This window comes from Amphibalanus amphitrite, unplaced genomic scaffold (genome assembly GCF_019059575.1).
Source record: "Amphibalanus amphitrite isolate SeventyFive unplaced genomic scaffold, NRLGWU_Aamphi_draft 002182F_arrow, whole genome shotgun sequence".
Taxonomy (NCBI): Eukaryota; Metazoa; Arthropoda; class Thecostraca; order Balanomorpha; family Balanidae; genus Amphibalanus; species Amphibalanus amphitrite.
Genome location: NW_024883675.1, coordinates 39,170 through 59,461, shown reverse-complemented (window position 1 = coordinate 59,461; position 20,292 = coordinate 39,170). Strand labels below are relative to the sequence as shown.

The 20,292-nt window shown below is 52.5% G+C and overlaps 1 protein-coding gene across 1 annotated transcript in view; it reads right to left on the bottom strand.

The window, feature by feature from the left end:
- Nucleotides 1–7,315: 7,315 nt before the first annotated feature.
- Nucleotides 7,316–20,292, bottom strand: part of LOC122376523 (signal-induced proliferation-associated 1-like protein 2) — a 45,287-nt gene continuing 32,310 nt past the window's right edge. The window contains exons 12-19 of the mRNA XM_043356417.1: nt 16,724–16,842; nt 15,064–15,187; nt 14,736–14,867; nt 11,602–12,051; nt 11,079–11,213; nt 9,303–10,468; nt 8,710–8,881; nt 7,316–8,078 (exon numbers count right to left, since the gene is read on the bottom strand). Coding sequence (XP_043212352.1) covers nt 7,968–8,078; nt 8,710–8,881; nt 9,303–10,468; nt 11,079–11,213; nt 11,602–12,051; nt 14,736–14,867; nt 15,064–15,187; nt 16,724–16,842 — 2,409 coding nt within the window. The 3' untranslated portion in view covers nt 7,316–7,967. The remainder of the gene's footprint in view (nt 8,079–8,709; nt 8,882–9,302; nt 10,469–11,078; nt 11,214–11,601; nt 12,052–14,735; nt 14,868–15,063; nt 15,188–16,723; nt 16,843–20,292) is intronic.

Here is a 20,292-nt window from a genome sequence, read left to right as displayed (position 1 = left end):
CATGACCTTTTCTGTCAGGTCGTGACCTTGGCCTAACATAGAAATTCAAGTCAACCATTTAAGGCCAAATTACATTTCATTTGACACATTCTGGACGAGAGAAATCAATTACAGTAAATCAATGATTTCAGCATTGCTAGACATATATGAAATCTCATGGGTAAGGACTGCAAATCAAAAATGATTATTACCATCGACATCTTTCATAACATACAGATTTACATTTGAAACCCTTGGCCATCAGATTTCATAAATCAGTGATGTAAATTGTGTGTCAAAAGTTATTGCTAAAATTACCTTCTTTGCCAAAACGTCAATTGATTGTTTTTGCTCTCCCTCTGGTGACTAAGCCCAGCGACCTTAATCCACGCCCGAGTGGCCATTTCAACCAACTTCACCATGGTGGTTGGCCGGTTGGACTTGGGGGATCTTGGGTGGGTGGGGGATGGGGGAAAATTTCAAAAATCCGAAATAGCAGTTTTATAGCCCTGTTAATCTTACACCTTTTATGTCTTGAACATGTTTCTGTATCTTCAAATCTGATTATATGTAGGCCTGACAGCTCTTCCCGTGAAACATTTTTTGGGTCAAAAATAGCAGAACATGATGTCATTCTGACGTCATTTGCGGCCAAACTATCATAGCCTCTGGATAAATCTGTGGTCACAATGTGTAAAATTGTTGCCCGGAAGGGTCCTGAAAGTTTGGTGACGATATCTGCAGTCGTTTAAGAGATATCGACGGAAAAGGACAGGGGCTCCTGTCCTGAGAGGAGGCCGTTTCGCCCCCCCCCCCCCCTACGGGCCTACGGGCCGTGGGTTAACCCGCGCCCCGTAGGGCTACCGGCGGACCCTACCACCCTTAGGGGGGGGGGGGGGGGCGTTTCGGCCCCCCCTAAGATCTCGGAAAGTTACCGGCCGATTTTCAAAATTCAAACGGCGTTCGATAGCCCCACCCAGGAACTACCTTGTGACCAAATTTCATTGACCTAGGTCAAACCAATGACGTCACAGGTCAGGTCAAAGGTCAGATTTTCACCGTTCACAGGCATTTCAAGAAATGTGCTGTGAAATCGAGTAGGTAAATTGGTAATTTATTGAAAACCATCGATGGTACATTGTTCGTCAAACACATACTTTGCTATCTGAGGTCACTGATACTAGGTCAGGTCACAGCGAGGTCAGGTCACCGCGGGTCACGTTATGAAAGTGTCGTGTGATACATGTTTTATGGTCCATTTTACATGACAAATGCGATTATGTGGGTTAGGCAGCCTTTGGGGCCAGCCTAGGTCACGTTTTGGTGAAGGTCAGGTCAAGGTCAGGTCAAATTAGGTCAAATTTCAAAGTTGATATTTTTGCATAACATGGGTATTGATTCGATGCAGCTCGTTACGGGGAGTCTAATGGTGGTCTTTGTTTTGCTCTACGAAGTCTAGAATTGCCAAAAATTGAGTTTGAAAATTTGACGTCGTCATTTTTGAACAGTTTTTTTTTTCGCTATAACTTGGCCAAAAAACGAGGTATCGATCTGAAATTTGGTACCGTAAAGTGGGGCTATTTGAAACGGATTTTACAGTTTTTTGCCTCTCCCTTTAAGACGGCTCATATTTCTTATAGCATGTAAATTGCAAAAATGTAGTTCTCTGTGAGCTCTTTCATATAGGTGTATTTTGGTTCAGCTAGTAACAATGACTGAGGTTATTTTTTATGTTAAAGCCTGTCTCAAATAGCCCCATAGGGTGGGGCTATTTGAGACAGTTTTAGTTGCAAGGAAATTAAAGAATTTCGGTCACGCTAGAGATAATTTTTTAAACGCCATGCATTTGTAAATTGAATTTTGATCATTTTGGCATAAATTGTTTTTTCAAAGGCTGTTATATGACTTTTATATTCAATCTTTTCCTTTTTCGTAGGACACTTCATTTCGGTAGGGTATAAAATTGCATCACTATATGCTAAGGCTATCATAATATGGTGTGACCCATAGCTTTCAAACTGACGGGATGATCATCAAGGACCATTTTAAAGTCATCGACAGTAAAATTTTGAAAGTAAGTTTTTGTATATAGCCCCGGTGACGTGAAAACAGATATACCGAAAGTCGGTGGGGCTATTTGAGACAGTCTCGCTACCTTATGAAGCACACTCTAATGAATCAAACAAGGCAAAAGGTTTCCCAAAACATTTGAGTGAATGGTCTGCATGATTGTTTGTTCCATTGTACATCTCCATGCGAAGAAATAACAGAAAAATGTTAAACGGTTTTGATTTTATGCCGATTTTCCTCGATCGCTGCATGCCGCATCAATTGGCCGGTTACCCTACCACATCAAGTACTTGGATAGGCTCACCTAACAGTACGTTCATGTGTTAAGTAACATTCGATGGTGTTTTTTGGTCAACCAAGGTAGACATATGTTGATTGTCGAATGAGTCAGTGACTGATGAAGCACATTTTAAGCACATATTCATCAGAATAATTAGTTTGGTCACCAGCTAAAGGGTTATTATGTTACACTACGAACATGTAAATATTGCTTGCTGCTTAAATTACCTACCATGAACCCACTGCACGTTTATGACCACGACCGATTCACCGGTGTTGCTTATGTCGAACGGTCGATGCACTTCAGGTAGATGGCGGCAAGTCTTCTCGGGTGCATCGCATCACCGTTATCATCAGCTATTTGGCATATCTGTTGAGGTTTGACCAGGTGGGCATCATCAGGATTCTGAGACAATGGGTTACGCAATCGGCAGTACCGTTAACAATATATAATATTTTCATGAAAAATGTGCTTAACCTATAAGCAAAAAGGTAGTAGCGATAGATACAGTGGCGAAGCTGTTAAAACTTCACCTTTTTTAAGTTGCAGGTAGGGGTCCTTTTCGAGCAACTTAAATTGTGCGTTTTTCTGTATTTCGTATTTTATTGCAAATTTCTTTCAGAACTTTTCGAAATTTTCAAAAAGGTTATTCAGAGCATTCATTGTTCAATTCCACATCAGCCTAAGCAAAAATGACGAAAGAACATCAAACGGTTTTCATTTTACAGCGATTTTACTATACCATTGCCTTGCTGTCTCAAATAGCCCCACTGTCTCAAATAGCCCCACTTTACGGTATGTAGATAGAAGACGGTAGGTACTATCACATAAATTCCGGTTTTTTCGAAACTCAAAAAACTTTTTAGATTTTTTGGCTAATATATCCAAAAAAGCTTTTTTGATTTTTAGGGGTCAAAACTAAAAAAAAATTCAAAAATCCGAGATAGCAGTTTTGTAGCCCTGTCAATTCTAATTTCTACACCTTTTATGTCTTGATCATTTTTCTGTATCTTCATTCTTCAAAGCTGTAGGCCTGACAGGTCTTCTCATGAAGGTCTTTTTTCGGTCGAAAATGACAGAACATGACGTCATTCTGACGTCATTTATGGCCAACCTATCATAGCCTCTGGAAAATTTTTGGTCACATTGTGTAAAATTGATGTCCGGAGGGGTCCTGAAAGTTTGGTGGCGATATCTCCAGCCGTTTAGGAGATATCGACCGAAAAGGACAGGGGGGGGGGGGGCGCGTTTCGGCCCCCTACGGGGCGCGGCCCGGCGGGTTAACTTGACATAATGAGCTGACCTTGTAACCTGAGGTAAAAATTTCATGCGCAAAGTGAAACTGATGTATCATAACTTCATAAATTATACCAAGTTTCGTGAAGCTTTTCTTTACAACTGCAAAAAATGGCAGGTGTGGCCAAAAACATCCCACCTCTCCCAAGGGAAGGCTAAATGAAATGCTGAAATGGATTATTTTCAATATAATGCCAATGCAACTTATGTTATCCCACACCGTAGACAGTTTTTACCATTTCTTCACGTGCAAAGAGACAAAATTATTACCTAGATGTCGTGAAACTGATTTGTTAAACCTGTTAAATGTCTAGACAATTTACAAACTATTAACGTCTAGTAGATATTTGGTGTAGTCTGAAATATGTCGCATCATTTATATAAAATGTATTTTTTACCTTTAACCCGCGCCCTGCTGGGAGGGGAGGGGTGTTTGAACACCCCCTGCGTTTTTTTTGCGAATATCTCAGAAACGGCGGCGCGAAGCGCCGCCGTATTTGGCACACTTTATCCTACATCTTTTTTACATATGTTATGAAAATTTTAGACCCAGGTCAGTAGTCAGAGCACTTAACCACTTAAGCATCAGATAGAGACCGAGCGACTTTGAAACATTGACATCGCCGAATATCCAATCCCAATAGCCATTCATTATTGCTCTGATCCGTATTATTACTAGTCAAGGCATGAAAAGGCAAGTAACTCTAATATGAATATAAGGTATTCCACATAAATATTACTACTTTTATCACATTTTAGCACGTTTCTCACCTTCAATTTAACCGCGGCAGCCGGCGACGCAAATGTCGAACACGCGCCACATTGACAGTTAGTTTAAGGTTCGATGATTTGTGTCCGTCAAATAAACACCACATAAACACCAGCTATATAGTATGAACATCTAAGCAGCATTGGAACATCATTTGAGCGCCTTCATCCGATCCAAGGCCATATCAGGTTTTATATTTTACATAAAACCTGATCCAAGCACCCAATGCCATCTGGTCGGACAAAGGAGGACGCCAAAAACTATCCGAAAGTCAAGGCCAAGACCGACTTAACTGGCCTTCATTTTACTTTCACTTATATCTACCTACACGGCTTACATAGCCTTGATCTGCACCAAACGGCAAACATCTTACATTTTATCAAAAATAAATATTCATGAGTAAGCATCGACGCAGGCCAGGGGCCGCGCCAGGTTTTGGAGGGCTCACTGTAATTGACCTGAGAGCCGATAAGAGCTTCGATTTTCAAAGTTACGATGAAATCCTTGCAAGGCCTAGGAATCCACACTGGCTAGGGAAGGTGAATATAATCACCCATCTCCACTCACTGCAATGCCTATCAGCAGGTCGTTGCTGATGAGGACGGGTCGGTGGCGCTTGGTCTTGACCAGGGGGGTACGCTCCGGCTGTTTAGCATTATGAAAAATGGTGACAGACGTTTGTGGAGGATTGTCGACGAACTCTTGTTCCGTGAGCAGTACTTACACGCTAGCGGAAAATTCACCAATCAGCGCTCGGCGGTACTCGACGCTGATTGGTCCGACGCTCGTGACGAAATTGCGGGGGACCGCAGTTATTCTCTATGGACCCGAATAGGCTTTTGGATTTCGGAGGGGTTTCTTTAAAATTATATGCTGTTTCGAGCTGTTTTCGAGTTGAAATATATTTCTTATGACTGTTACCTATATAATGGCACCATAAAATCATGATTTTGATAAATATTACCCATGAAATATCGGCCGAAAAGACATGCTGTCATGGTACGGACTGCCCTGCGGCTGATGTGGGGTCCCTAATGCCAGCGTATGGTAATAATGGGGTGACGAAGGGTTATTGGAGACTCTTAGAGCCCCATCAGCATTCAGCATAGGGTCATCAGAGGCCGGGAACGTCCATCAGGGGTCTGAGTAGGCCTGTCATAGGGGCATACATGACACATCATGGCCCATGGGTCAATGTAGATCCATGGGGCCGTTGAAGGGCCATCATTGTTCAGCGTGGGCTCGCAATTACCTCTGATGGGCATATGCCGTGCCCCGATGGACTAACGCTGGCCCCTGATGAACCATCACCAGCCCCTGATAGGTCTACAAAGCCCACTGCTGGGTCTAAATTGGTCACTGATATGCCCAAATGGGCCACTGAGAAACCCGTACAACATCCCCTGACTGCACCTGCTGGACCAGTGCCGTCCTCTCATGGGCCCACCACAGCTCTTGAATGACCTTTTCAAGTCCCTTGAAGTGCCTTTATTGGCCTAAATGGCCCCTGATTGGCTTATGTGGTCCCTATTGGTCCTATATGGCCCCCATGAGCCCTCAACGTCCCTAGACGGCCTTACATTATATGTCACTGGGCCCTGTTGGGTCAGCACCGGCCCCTGATAGGCTTGCACTGGACCCACCGGGCCTATACCGACCCATGAAGGGCCTATGTCGAGCCCTCATGGGCCTCCGATGACCACACGCCGGCATGTGTGGCCCCATCAGCAGTGGTCCGTCTATCCCATGTACTTACGGTCTTTTTGGTCGATGTGACACCGGTAGTATATAGAAATGTTATGATTAAATGTCGTTATTACACAGTCAAAAGTCACAGAAAGAATATCCAAGCTCAAAAATGGCCTCAAACCCAACAAAAACTGGTATAAATCCCCTTCAAAAGCCGTAAGTCTATTAAACGCCATAGGGGAATAGCTGCAGTCCCCCGCAATTTCGTCACGAGCATCGGGCCAATCAGCGTTGAGTATTGCCGAACGCCGATTGGTCGATTTCCGCTAGCCTGTAAATGCTGCTTGCGGATATAGTTTTGAACAAAAGAGGGTCGCGGCTACTAATTATCGCTTGTCACCACTTTTTCGTCGGGAGCGTTCTACCTGGTTTAAGTCAAGGCCAAGACCGACTTAACTGGCCTTCATTTTACTTTCACTTATATCTACCTACACGGCTTACATAGCCTTGATCTGCACCAAACGGCAAACATCTTACATTTTATCAAAAATAAATATTCATGAGTAAGCATCGACGCAGGCCAGGGGCCGCGCCAGGTTTTGGAGGGCTCACTGTAATTGACCTGAGAGCCGATAAGAGCTTCGATTTTCAAAGTTACGATGAAATCCTTGCAAGGCCTAGGAATCCACACGGGCTAGGAAAGGTGAATATAAACACCCATCTCCACTCACTGCAATGCCTATCAGCAGGTCGTTGCTGATGAGGACGGGTCGGTGGCGCTTGGTCTTGACTGTTGTGCCCCTGCTCTGAGGGGGGGCTGAGGACCCCTGCGTCAGCCAGGTGGCCGCTTCTCGGCGCGCCTATCACGCCACCGTCAGCTGGCACCCCTCCCACGCGTATGCGGTTTCCCGGCGCTCGCTGCACCCGGCAGTCGTCACCACGCCTCACATCATCCGACCACTCCCGGGAAACGACTGTTACGTAAGCCGATGGGCTCCCGGCTGTATACAGAACCTGGTAACTAAGGTAACTAAGAAGTGGCGCCGTTCCCAGCCCCCCGCGGATCGGACCAAACATGGCGCAGGTTTATGACAACGACGCGACTATTCAGAGACACCCGAAAAAAGTTCATAGGCCACCAACAAAGATCCACCGATTGTTACAAAAAGTGATTCGGCTAGTCGAATGCTTAACCAGAAACCTTGAACCATAGTAGTATATATACGAAGGCATTGATTGCATTTTACTATATTATCATGCATGGCATTGCAGATCATTCGATGAGCTGACTTCGTACAAAGCAGGCACGGACTAGACTGTGCATGTCGCACGTTTGTATGTTTACATTCGGTATTCACCGGAATCAAACGCATTCTAAATTTCCTAGACAAAGACATCGTAAACAAGGCTACAGGACGTAAGCATGCCTATTCCAAAGGGCAGCGGTCATTTCATTAAATTATAAAAAAAAACCGACAGCTCACACGCGAGCATCATAGTTTGCATTATCATCACAACGATAGCCTGCAGCACAATGCTGCATTTTGCACATTGTACACAAATATTGTACAAAACTATAAGTAGGTATATAGTTGCCTCCGCGTAAAATCGTCATTTTCTCGCACAATCTTTGGCCACGTGACGAAATGGACGGCTTATAAGAAGGCGAGTTGCCTTGAAAATCTCACACGCGCACGCATGTATAAAAACCACACCCTCACAAGAGTCACGTCCAACCCGACGCGGTCGGCGACAGGGCGGCCCGTTCGCTGAGGCCTACCCACCCGGGACCGGTGGAGGAGACCCACCCCGGGTGAGGCCGGTACCGGCGGAGGCCCACCCGCGCGCGGCCGGTACCGGCGGAGGCCGGCGGCTGCCGTCCGGTCACGGCTTCTCCACGTTATCGAGGAACCACTGGGTGAATTTTCTCAGCTGACGCGCCGCCTGCCGGCTCTCCTCCTGCAGACGCTGGTTGTCCGAGCTCAGCTTCTGCACCTGGAGCACGCCGGGGTGACTGTCACAGTGCCGCCGTCAGAGGAGGGGGCAGCCGTTACCCATACGACGAACACTATTAGGGATGAATACGGATATCAGCTGACAAGGATATATTGAGTCTCTAGCCACGTCAAAGAGCTGGCATCCCGATAGAGGAAAATACAGCAAGCCTCGGGACTGATTCTCCCCGGTGACTGAGGCTGTGACTGATCCCTCCACTGCAGTGTCCCAAAATTATATTTTGGATTGGGTGTCTGAGGGGAATATTCGTCACTACAAAGAGGGCTGAAAGTGGACACTTCTCCGTCAGAATGGCACAAAAACGGAGCGGAAACAGGGCTCAACAATTTATTTGTGAATTTCTGAGGATGTGTGAGCTAATTTATAAGATAGGCGAATCCAATATGGAGGGAGAAAAAAGGTACACGCAGATGCTCTTTATTGGTAAAATAGTGAGCGAAAAATTGCACTGAAAATTGGAGGTGAGAGTGGAAAATTATTTTGATTTGGATGTCACTTCCCACCCAAACTGGCAAATTTTGGGACAAGTCCACTGGGACTGATCGTGTGACCGACCCTCCACTGGGACGGACCATGTGACTGATTCCTCGCTGTGACTGAGGTGTCTGACCTGCGACTGCAGCAGCTCGCGGCGGGTCTGCTCGTTCACCAGCTCGTTCTCCAGCGTGGTAAGGCGCGAGCGGAGCTCGTCAGAGGGTGACGGCGGAGCGGCTGATGCGGCCGAGCCGGCGGCGGGGGCGGGGGCGGCGGCAGGTGACGCCGTGTCCCCGGGCGGCGTCCTGCTGGCAAACGGAACACCACCTGTGTCACGGCCAATGCTAATCCTATGCGATAAAATCTCACCTTCGCATTCGGAACAATTTACCCATTTTATGCATTGAGTATTTCATCCAGTCACATGAGAATTGAGAGTCAGAACAGCGGACAAGTTCAGCATCATTCGCTTGCTTGAATAATAATCATCGGACTACAACATTTCGATAATCGACCGTCGACGCACGCTCCCGACTAAAATGCTACTGATGAACTGCCCCATTTTCAGGAACTGGCGTGAGCTGGGACCGGGTGGTTAGTGACCGCCGTGAGGACGGAGGTGAGCGGACGGCAGCAGGGACATGTGAGCAGAGGTGAGCGCCCGGAGGGGTGCGGTGAGCAGAGGTGAGCGCCCGGAGGGGTGCAGTGAGCGGAGGTGAGCGGCCTCACCTGCCAGCGGCCGGCCGCTGAGTGAGCACGGCCCGTGTGGCCGTGTCCACCAGAGTCTGCCAGTCGATCTGGGGGCCGTCCGACTCCGGGCTGGCGTCCAGCACGTGCGCCGGCCGAGCCGTGGTGAGCAGTACGTCCGTCTCGGCCGGCTGCGGCGGGCCGGCCGCCAGGTACGGCCCGCTGGAGGCGCGCCGGCCGGCCGGCGCCGCGCCGCGCGGGCTGCCCGCCTGACTGCGCCCGCTGCCGGAGGACGGCGTCGAGGCGTCGGCGCGCAGCCGGCGCCGCGCCGCCGGCGACAGGCTGTGCGCGCTCAGCTCGTCCTCGCTGCGGGAGGCGGGCGCGCCGCGGCGGCCGGCCGGCTCGGTGCTCTCCAGGCTCTGGTGGCTGCCGGCGCGCGGCCGCGGCCGGCCCAGCTCGGCCAGCGGCGCGGCGCTGGGCGGACGGCCACCCAGCTGGCTGCTGCTGCGCGAGTGGCCCAGCCGCGCGGGCAGCAGGCGCGGCGCCGCGCGGCCGCTCAGACACTGGTCGCTCTCGGCGTGGCTGAGGTGCGCCGAGCTGAGCCGCCCGGCGCTCAGGTCTGTGCTGCTCCGGCTGTTGGCGATTCGCCGGGGACCCGGGCCGCCCGGCCGCTTCGTGCGCACACTACCACCGCTGTGACCCGAGGGCTGGCTGCGGCCGGCCGCCTGCCGGGACGCCGCCTGCTGGCGGGCAGGCTGACCGGGCGCCGGGTCCCTCGGCGTCCCCCGGAGCCTCTGCTCTCCCTGATCCCTGGGCGCTCCCCGGACTCTCTGGTCGGCCTCCTCTCTGGACGGTCCCCGCAGTCTCTGCTCTCCTTCCTCTCTGGGCGCTCCCCGCAGTCTCTGCTCTCCTTCCTCTCTGGACCCAGCGCGGTGTCTCTGGTCGGCCTCCTCTCTAGCCCCAGCGCGGTGTCTCTGGTCGGCCTCCTCCCTCGGCGCTCCGCGGTGCCTCTGTTCCAGCGTGCCGTAGCCGGCGCCGCTGGTCCTCCGTCCCCCGGCCGCCGCTGGGTCGGACGGACCGCCGCCCGAGGACCGCCCGGGCGGCGCAGACGCGCCGGCGGCGGCCTGGGCGGGGGCGGGGGCGGGGGCGGCCGGCGAGCCTCGGTGGCCCGCCCGACCGTCCTGGGTGGCCGTGGACGTCCGCTGGCCCTGCGGGTCAGAGCGCCGCTGTCAGGGCGGCTGGGACACCGAACCCGGGGAGAGCTGCGGAGAGCTGCGGATAGCTCGCAGGCCACGCTCCGGGCCAACTCCTACCCATCAACCAGGGTGCACCGGATAGAGGAGAGAGAGAGAGAGAGAGAGAGAGAGAGAGAGAGAGAGAGAGAGAGAGAGAGAGAGAGAGAGAGAGAGAGAGAGAGAGAGAGAGAGAGAGAGAGAGAGAGAGAGAGAGAGAGAGAGAGAGAGAGAGAGAGAGAGAGAGAGAGAGAGAGAGAGAGAGAGAGAGAGAGAGAGAGAGAGAGAGAGAGAGAGCATTTATTCACACTGCAACAACATAAAATTCATAAATTACATAAGCAATTGGCGCAAAAGTGCTACGCACTTAACTCTTTGGCGCCGCTTGCAAGGAGGGACTAACGAACATACGAGACACTTCGCAGATATTCTATCACTGTCCGGCTTGCATGATGCTAATTTTACGACACAGTATGAGCGGATTCATACAAGGGGATGAATGTCCAACGTCATTACCCATTATGTTCGGTCCACACATCAGTTAACACATGAGCGCCGAACATGGCGCGCAGCCGTATTGCCTCACCGGAATGTAGATCTCCACGTCTGAGTCGGTGAGGTAGGTGGACTTTGAGTTGTCGTTCTTGGCTTCCATCAGAATGCCGCAGTTCATCGAGGCCAGTTCGATATAGGCGAACGTCTCCTGGCGCCCTCTCCGCTCCTGTCGAGCGGGTGGAGGGGGGGGGGGGGGGGGGAACGCGCGTTACAGTTGATACTGTTGGTAGTAGCAGGTCGTGCGTGCTACTTCAATAAGACACCAATGATTTTGTATGACAGCCGTGAACAGCAAGGATGTAAGAAATGAGGATCCTGAGCTATACCTATGTTTAATGCCAAACCACATGATCTGCCTTGTTTCAAAGCCTGCAGCGTATGCCATTTCACCGTGTAGACACAATTCCAGCCAAAACACGAATGCTTCCCGGCTTGTCTCGCCTCATTGCTGATCCCACTGCTCCATCAAACCCGTCCGACGCCCCATCACGCCCCGTCCCTCGGTCCCATCCCACCCGAATCCCCGTTCCCACTCCACCCGTCCCGCGGCGCACCTGCAGCGTCTCCAGAGCCCGCGGCTGCAGTCCGGCCGGCGCCGCGTAGTTGCTCGTCTGCCCGTCTAGGCTGCGCGCGGCTGGCAGTCGCTGTCGATGGCGCGCCGGCAGCGGCGGCGGCGGCGGCTCGGCCTCGTCGGCCCACCGCTCTGTGGAGCCGCTGGACGAGCTGCTGAGCGTGCCGCCGGCCTCCAGGGAGCCGGCGGCCAGCGCCGAGCGGCCGCTGCCGCCCGTGCCGTACCCAGAGCTGACGACAGACGGCGGCGGTGAGCCGGCGCGTCGGCCCGGCTCCGGCTCCGGGGCCGGCGCGCCGCAGGAGGGCAGCAGGCAGCCGCGGCGCGGCGCACCGTCCGCGCCCGGCGGCAGCACCACCAGCGACACGGGCACAGAGGTCTTCAGCAGGTCCACCATCTGGTCGTAGCTGGCCGAGCACACCGGCACTCGGCAGATCTGCGGACGACGGCGGGCGTCAGCTGGCCGCAGCCCGACACGGCGCACATAACCGCAGGTTGTTTCTTCATTGACAAACACTATTCGTTAGAATTGTGTTTTTCTATTGAAAAACAACCGGAGCGGTCCTTCTCCGGGCTATGTTTTGCATGGTTGGCAGCGAATCAGTACAACTTGATTGGGGCCTAAACGAATCGCTCAATCTTCGTAAAAAGTTCAGGGTATGAGCTCCCGCAGGCGATCTACCTGATGGCACCGGTCGCTACTCGCTCAGAATTCTTTTGCGTAACCGCAGGTTGTTTCTTCATTGACAAACACTATTCGTTAGAATTGTGTTTTTCTATTGAAAAACAACCGGAGCGGTCCTTCTCCGGGCTATGTTTTGCATGGTTGGCAGCGAATCAGTACAACTTGATTGGGGCCTAAACGAATCGCTCAATCTTCGTAAAAAGTTCAGGGTATGAGCTCCCGCAGGCGATCTACCTGATGGCACCGGTCGCTACTCGCTCAGAATTCTTTTGCGCGTGGCACGTGCGATTCCATTTTCCCCATGTTAAGTCAACGGGGTTTTGGACACTTTTTGCGCGATCGCGAATAGCGGAAAAAATCGCCGATCAAGGTAGGGTTTGCTGCACCCCATTTTATGACCGACACGTTCAGGTACACGCCCGTGGGCGCCGTATACCCGTCAGAATTCGTTAACTTGAGTTGCACGAGTTTGAAGTTGAACTTTTTTTGCTCCCCATGCTAAGTCAATGGACGTTTTTGCAGAGACATTTTCATTCGTTCATTGCACAAAATTATATGATACGATTTTGTTTAAACTTTCAGGACCTGTTGAGAAACGACCATAGAACATGTTGTTATGCTTCGTTATGAAATATAATGGCCCGTTTTGGGGTAATCGGCACGTGCATTTTCCCATAGGGTTAACATGGGAAAAAAATAAAATGCGATTTGCGAAAAATTTCGTCAATTATATTTGCTGATATTTTTAGGGTCGGATCTCGGGCTGGCACCCCAACTGACGGTGGTAACTACTTAAAATATAATTGACAAAATTTCGGGTAATCGTCACAAACAGTTACCCCATGTTGAGCCTATGGCGATTTCGAAAAATTATTTTCAAATCGATTTTGTCAAAAATTTCCACGTTAGATTTTGAAAATGTTCCAATATGTTGTGCCCCAGGGTGTCGGCTACCACATGGTATGGGTCAGATATGGGGCGATTGAAAAGCACGTGCCACGTGCAAACGTGTTTGATGGGGTAACCTCCGGGAAAATCCGACATTGGCCTACTCGGGGTCCTCTGGCGTGGAAACGACTTCAACTAGCGACACCAAATCAGTGCAGCCGGTGAGCAGATGAGTCCAGCTTGTCGCACTAGTGGTCACGTGTCGCACGTGCTATTGCACGTGCCGTGGCAGGGGGTCAATTTTGGTGCTTAAATATACTAGCATTGTGAAATGCAAGGAGTGAGGGAAATAGCCGTCAGGCCGTCAGTTTTTATGATAGGGTCGATCTGAAAACGGGTTTAGGCACAGAATGAAGACGTCTAAAAAACTGCTATCTCGGATTTTTTGTAAAATGAAAAATTTAAAATTCTGGGGAAGTTATATATTCGAAAGGTGAAATTTCCCTAAATTTTCCCGTTTTTCGAGTTTAGCCGTCCACTGTTCGGAGACGGTGACACCGGCCGGGGTCATCTTTTACATGCTGATGGCCACGTCGATGGGTCATCACGTGGCGTGAACGGTGAAGCTATCAGAGGTCCGGCACGTGCCACGTGGCCACGTGTTTGAGTCCCGTACCTCCCAGATTATCGTGTGTTTGCCGATTTGTGGCCTTATAGCACGAAAACAGCACAAGCCAGGAACACTGAAATGGTGCAATCAGCGAGCGGACAAGTCCTGCTTACACCACCGGCGGTCACGTGGCACACGTGCAAATTTGTGCACCTCCGTTGCGGAGATATTTTATAGTGAAATATTGAAATAAACATAACTTTGTCAGTTTAAGTCCAATTGGGCTAGATTTTAGTGGGTGGATAAAATTGTTAAGCGACAGGAACGAATGCGCCACGTTTGTTGCAGTGCGCCACGTTTGTCTCAAAGCGCCATTTTTGCCGCAAATCACAGAATGTGCCTAACTTTATCGAACATGGGACGATTAGGATGCGCTTTGATTGAGGGATGGCTGCTTAAACGGCAGATATGAATTCACCACACTTGCCGCAAGGCGCCATATTTGTCTTAATGCGTCAGTGTTTAGTTTAACGGACGGCGTGCGTTTTTTTTTTGCGGCAGTGTTTGTAGCACACCGACTCCCGTGTGCACGTGCAAGGCTCATCCCCTCGTTTGGCGGCGGGCGTTTTTGCTGCGTTTTCAAAGGTGCTTGCTCAAACAACCTGCGGTCCCGCGATGCGGAGCCCAGCATCGCAGATGCTGGTACCGCAGAGCGAGGTTAGCAGACACTCGACAAATTAGACGTGGACCACCCTGTAAAGGCCAGTGCTTAACAGCACACTAGCCAGCACTGTCCAAGCATACTGTCGTCAACACACCCGGGTCCGGTCCATATGCCGGACACCACCCTCACCACCACGATTCGGGCGCCCTGTCACCCTCACCCGGGCTCCCAGTCACCCTACTCCGGTCCGTGTGCCGTATTGGCGACCCTCACCTCCACGATTCGGGCGCCCTGACGAAGTCCGGCCTGCCAGGCGGGCCCGCCGCCCTCCACCTCCGTCACCAGGCCGTCGCTCTGCACGTGGAAGCCCAGCTGGCCCAGCTGGTTCCGGCGCAGCACCAGCTCCTGGAGAGGACGGCACCAGAGCGGCGTCACCAGACCGGTACATCACCAGACCAATGTTACCACGTCAGCACCGAGTGGCGATCACACAGATGCCATATCAACACGTCGTCACACTGTTTCATTGCCCTTTTACGAGGGCTCCCGTACCTGAGAGTCGCAGCCGGCGGGGAAGGGGAGGGGGAGGGGGCTCCCGTACCTGCGAGTCGCAGCCGGCGGTGACGGCGGCCAGTCGCGCGGCCATCTCCGCCAGCTCCTCCGTGTCCTGGGGCGTCTGTGGCCGCAGCACCACGCACTCGCCCTGGTGGTAGTACACCCGCAGGCTGAGGACAGAGGTCAGGTCAGGTCAGGTCAGGTCAGGTCAGGTCACAGCACCACACACTCGCCCTGGTGGTAGTACACCCGCAGGCTGAGGACAGAGGTCAGGTCAGGTCAGGTCAGGTCAGGTCAGGTCAGGTCACAGCACCACACACTCGCCCTAGTGGTAGCACACCCGCAGGCTGAGGACAGAGGTCAGGTCAGGTCAGGTCAGGTCACAGCACCACACACTCGCCCTAGTGGTAGCACACCCGCAGGCTGTCGAAAGGTCAGAGGTCAGCGCGCGCGAGGGTAGCAAATACGGGACATCTAGAGAGCACAACACATACCTACCTACAGTCCGTGTACAGGGCGGCCGGGCTGTGAGTCGCAGCCGGTAGCACCCCTCAGCTAGACCGGGGAAATGACATCGACAAATCCCACAGCGTACATCTGAGCAGACCATGCACCCCAGGAGTCGACTGATGAGACTCGAGGCACTCGATCCAGTAACGGTTCAGAAATCACACCGTCTCATAGCCCTAAAGGGTGCCACGCCGCCGGCACTGAACCACCGCCAGCGCGGCGCGCTATTGTCGCCGAGGAACGCCGCTCGTTAGAAGGGGGCTGTCAGCGGCATTGTGTAACGGCTCAGCTCCGTGTAAAAGGACACGGCGCGGACCAACACGGCGCGCGCTGTCGGGGCCGGCCGGTATCGGTCCATCTCGGACAGCCGGGCCGATGGTATCGGGCCGGCCGGCCGGCACGGCGGCCGCTCCACCGGTCCGTGCACGGAGGGGGTCGGTTGGTCCCTCACAGCCCAGCACTGCCGTCCAGTGCACACGGAGGGGTCAGTCGGTCCCCCACAGTCCAGCACTGCCGTCCAGTGCACAGTGCACACGGAGGGGGTCGGTCGGTCCCCCACAGTCTAGCGCTGCCGTCCAGTGCACACGGAGGGGGTCAGCCGGCCCCACACCGCCCAGTGCACACGGAGGGGGTCAGTCGGTCCCACACAGCCCAGTGCACACGGAGGGGGTCGGCCGGTCCCCCACAGCCCAGCGCTGCCGTCCAGTGCACACGGAGGGGGTCGGCCGGTCCCACACAGCCCAGTGCACACGGGGCGCTGACTCGCCCATTGTTGGCCCGGTAATGGTATGGTGTCCCGGGAGTCGAGTGGCACGGACCGAGCTGGGCAGACTGGGTGCGGCCCGCCGTCACAGGACAGGGGAAGGTGGGCTGCCGGTGTATCACCTGGTGCCCGATAGGTGGATACACCGCTGGACCAATCCTACAGACGCCGCAGGAAGGACAGGGGAGACTGGGGCGCCTGGCAGTATCCATTGCTGCAGATGTATGTCAGCAATAGAGGCTATCTTTCCCGGTGTTCGCGATAAACTGGAATGTCTCACTGCGAATTTCTTTGCGTCTGCATCACCTAGTGCCCCCAGTGCCCCCAGCGCCCAGCTCACCTGGTGCCCTGCAGGGTCTAGCCCAGGACGCTGGCGGCCTGAACTGGTGCCCCCTGGTGCCTGCGTTACCTGGTGCCCCTAGTGGCCCCTTACCTGGTGCCCTGCAGGGTCCAGCCCAAGACGCTAGCGGCCGGGGCCGCGAACAGCAGCCGATCGGTCCTCTCCTCAATTAGAACCACAGAGTCAGCAGAGATCCCCAGCACACAGTCCACCTGCGAGGGCGCAGGGAAAAGAAGTCAGAGCACGGTAAAACCCCAACACACGGTCATTCAGAACACAATCCACTTGAGGGCAAGGGATGGAGTCAGGGCATGATAAGGCCCAATTCACCATCGTCCACTATACAAACTATACAGTTATACTGTGCAATACACAATTAATCTAATGCTTATCCGCACCCACCGGGGGGGGGGGGGGGTGCCAGCAGTGTCCGTAACTGTCGGGAGGATGTGCCAATGAGGTGTCGCACCTGTCAGCGGGGGTGTCCGCGGTCCGCACTTGTCGGGATTCGGGAGGGAGTCCGCACCTGTCGGTAGGAAATCCGCACCTGTCGGGACTCGGAAGGAAGTCCGCACCTGTCGGGGAGAGATGTCCGAGAGGACGGGAGGAGGCAGAGTATATAGAAACAGGAGGAGTTGTCGTGTTTCGTACTCCACACTTTAGGAGGTCCGTGCATACGCCCCCGTCGTAAGGTGTATGTTTGGAAGGGTCCTTACTCTGTATACCTGTCGAGAGGAGCTCTGCTCGTCCGTACTTGTTGGGCCGGGGTCTGTGTTTGGGAGAGGGGGAGGGGGTCTATTCGTACGCAGCTGTCGGGCCGAGCTCTGCTCGTCGTTGGGTGTTGGGAGGTCTGTACCTGTCTGGCAGAGCTGGTGTCGAGGAGGGGGAGGGGTCCGTGCTCCGTACCTGTCCGGCGGAGGTCTGTGTTTGAGGGGGATTAGGGAGGTCCGTCCGTGCCTGTCTGACCAAGCTCTGTAATAAGGGAGGTCCGTCCGTACCTGTCTGACGGAGCTCTGTGCTGGGGAGGTCCGTCCGTACCTGTCTGACGGAGCTCTGTGTTTGGGGAGGCCCGTCCGTACCTGTCTGACTGAGCTCTGTGTGGGGGAGGTCCGTCCGTACCTGTCTGACGGAGCTCTGTGCTGAGGAGGTCCGTCCGTACCTGTCTGACGGAGCTCTGTGTTTGGGGAGGTCCGTCCGTACCTGTCTGACCGAGCTCTGTGTTTAGGGAGGTCCGTCCGTACCTGTCTGACCGAGCTCTGTACTGGGGAGGTCCGTCCGTACCTGTCTGACTGAGCTATGTGTGGGAGAGGTCTGTCCTGAAGGGATGATGTCTGTGTGGGGGAGGTCCGTCCGTACCTGTCTGACGGAGCTCTGTGTGGGGGAGGTCCGTCCGTATACCTGTAGGGACGATGTCTGTGTTGGGGGTTAGGGAGGTCCGTCCGTACCTGTCTGACCGAGCTCTGTGTGGGGGAGGTCCGTCCTGTAGGGATGATGTCTGTGTGGGGGAGGTCCGTCCTGTAGGGATGATGTCTGTGTGGGGGAGGTCCGTCCTGTAGGGATGCTGTCTGTGTGGGGGAGGTCCGTCCTGTAGGGATGGTGTCTGTACTGAGGAGGTCCGTCCTGTAGGGATGATGTCTGTGTGGGGAGGTCCGTCCTGTAGGGACGATGTCTGTACTGAGGAGGTCCGTCCGTACCTGTCTGACCGAGCTCTGTGTTTAGGGAGGACCGTCCTGTAGGGATGATGTCTGTACTGAGGAGGTCCGTCCGTACCTGTCGTGCCGGGGTCTGTGTGGGGGAGGTCCGTCCTGTAGGGATGATGTCTGTGTGGGGGAGGTCCGTCCTGTAGGGACGATGTCTGTGTGGGGGAGGTCCGTCCGTACCTGTCTGACCGAGCTCTGTGCTGGGGAGGTCTGTCCTGTAGGGATGATGTCTGTGTGGGGGAGGTCCGTCCTGTAGGGACGATGTCTGTGTGGGGGAGGTCCGTCCGTACCTGTCTGACCGAGCTCTGTGTTTAGGGAGGTCCGTCCTGTAGGGACGATGTCTGTACTGAGGAGGTCCGTCCGTACCTGTCTGACCGAGCTCTGTGTTTAGGGAGGTCCGTCCTGTAGGGATGATGTCTGTACTGAGGAGGTCCGTCCGTACCTGTCGTGCCGGGGTCTGTGTGGGGGAGGTCCGTCCTGTAGGGATGATGTCTGTGTGGGGGAGGTCCGTCCTGTAGGGACGATGTCTGTGTGGGGGAGGTCCGTCCGTACCTGGGGCATTCCATGATAGATCGACCAAAAATAAATAAAATTTACACCCTCATATTTTATTTTTTGCTTAAAATTGGTCTAATGGGTTGTGATGGGCGGGGAACCCAGCTGTGGCAAGGATTCTTTTCTTCGAACAACGGTTTCCGAGATATAGCCTCGGGCAGTTTCTGGAGGTCACACTGCAACCCTATGTTTGGCGGCTTATAACTCAGAAACTATTGGTTTTCTATGGTAAAAACTTTGTATGGTTCAACTCGCAATCAACCAACAAACGTTTTGGCTATCTCGGATTTTCGTTTTTTGAAAATTTTGATCACGTGACATCTTGACCTTTTTACGAAGAGTGACCTTGATATTATCCCAACTGAAAGTCGCAATTTTGTCTGATGACGATTAAAGTCTTATCAATTTTCATTCATATGCGCAAATAAAAAAGTGGCTTTCGGCCTGCGTTGACCTCAGGTCAGGTCATTTTTATGACCTTCCCATTATTACGAGCGGGAGCGACAGCGAGATCTCGAGAACAAAGCAAGATAGCGACAAGTGGTAAACGGCACAAAGTGCACATGGATCAGGTCTACAATTTTTACTCAGGTCATTTTCAGGTCAGGTCAAAGATGACGTCACAGGGGTAAAAAGAAAGTCTAAATGGCGGCACTACATATATATGAAGTTTTTCTCGAATAACTTTCAAAGTATCCCAGCTATGAACAAACTAATAGCACCATCGTGATCCTCTCGTCGATCCGCATCGAAACATGTGTATGTTGACCTCGAAAGGTCAAGGTCAAGAGTTGACCTTAGGTCACGTGACCTTAAGGTCATCATATATATCATTCGATAGGCCTTGACGAGCTGAATACAATGAGCCTATCCGCGCGGCTGTATCTCAAACCTGTAAGGAGTTATTAGCAAAAAAACATTTGGTGACCTTTAATGACGTCACATGACCCAAGAGCAATGTCACAGTTGACCAAGAGCAAAAAAGGTCTCAAGGTAGTCAAAGTTAGTCGTATATGAAGTCACTCATGGTATATTAGGCAATTCCGACGCGTTTTAGTGTAAAAACAAGGGAGCTGATTTTTCCCCAATTGACTTATAATGGGGTGGTCAAGAAATTGACCTGATCTTAGGTCATCGGTATTGAAATTCAAAAAGAACTGGCGCTAGGCGAAAGCAAACAGAATGGTGCCTGTTCCACGTCTCTTTCTTTATTAGATCAAAAGGTACAGCCAAAACTATTTTGACTTCCTTTTTACCCCTGTGACGTCATCTTTGACCTGACCTGAAAATGACCTCCGTAAAAATTGTAGACCTTATTCGTGTGAATCCTGTACCGTTTACCGGTTGTCGCTATCTTGCTTTATTCTCGAGATCTCGCGTCGCTCCCGCTCGTAATAATGGACAGGT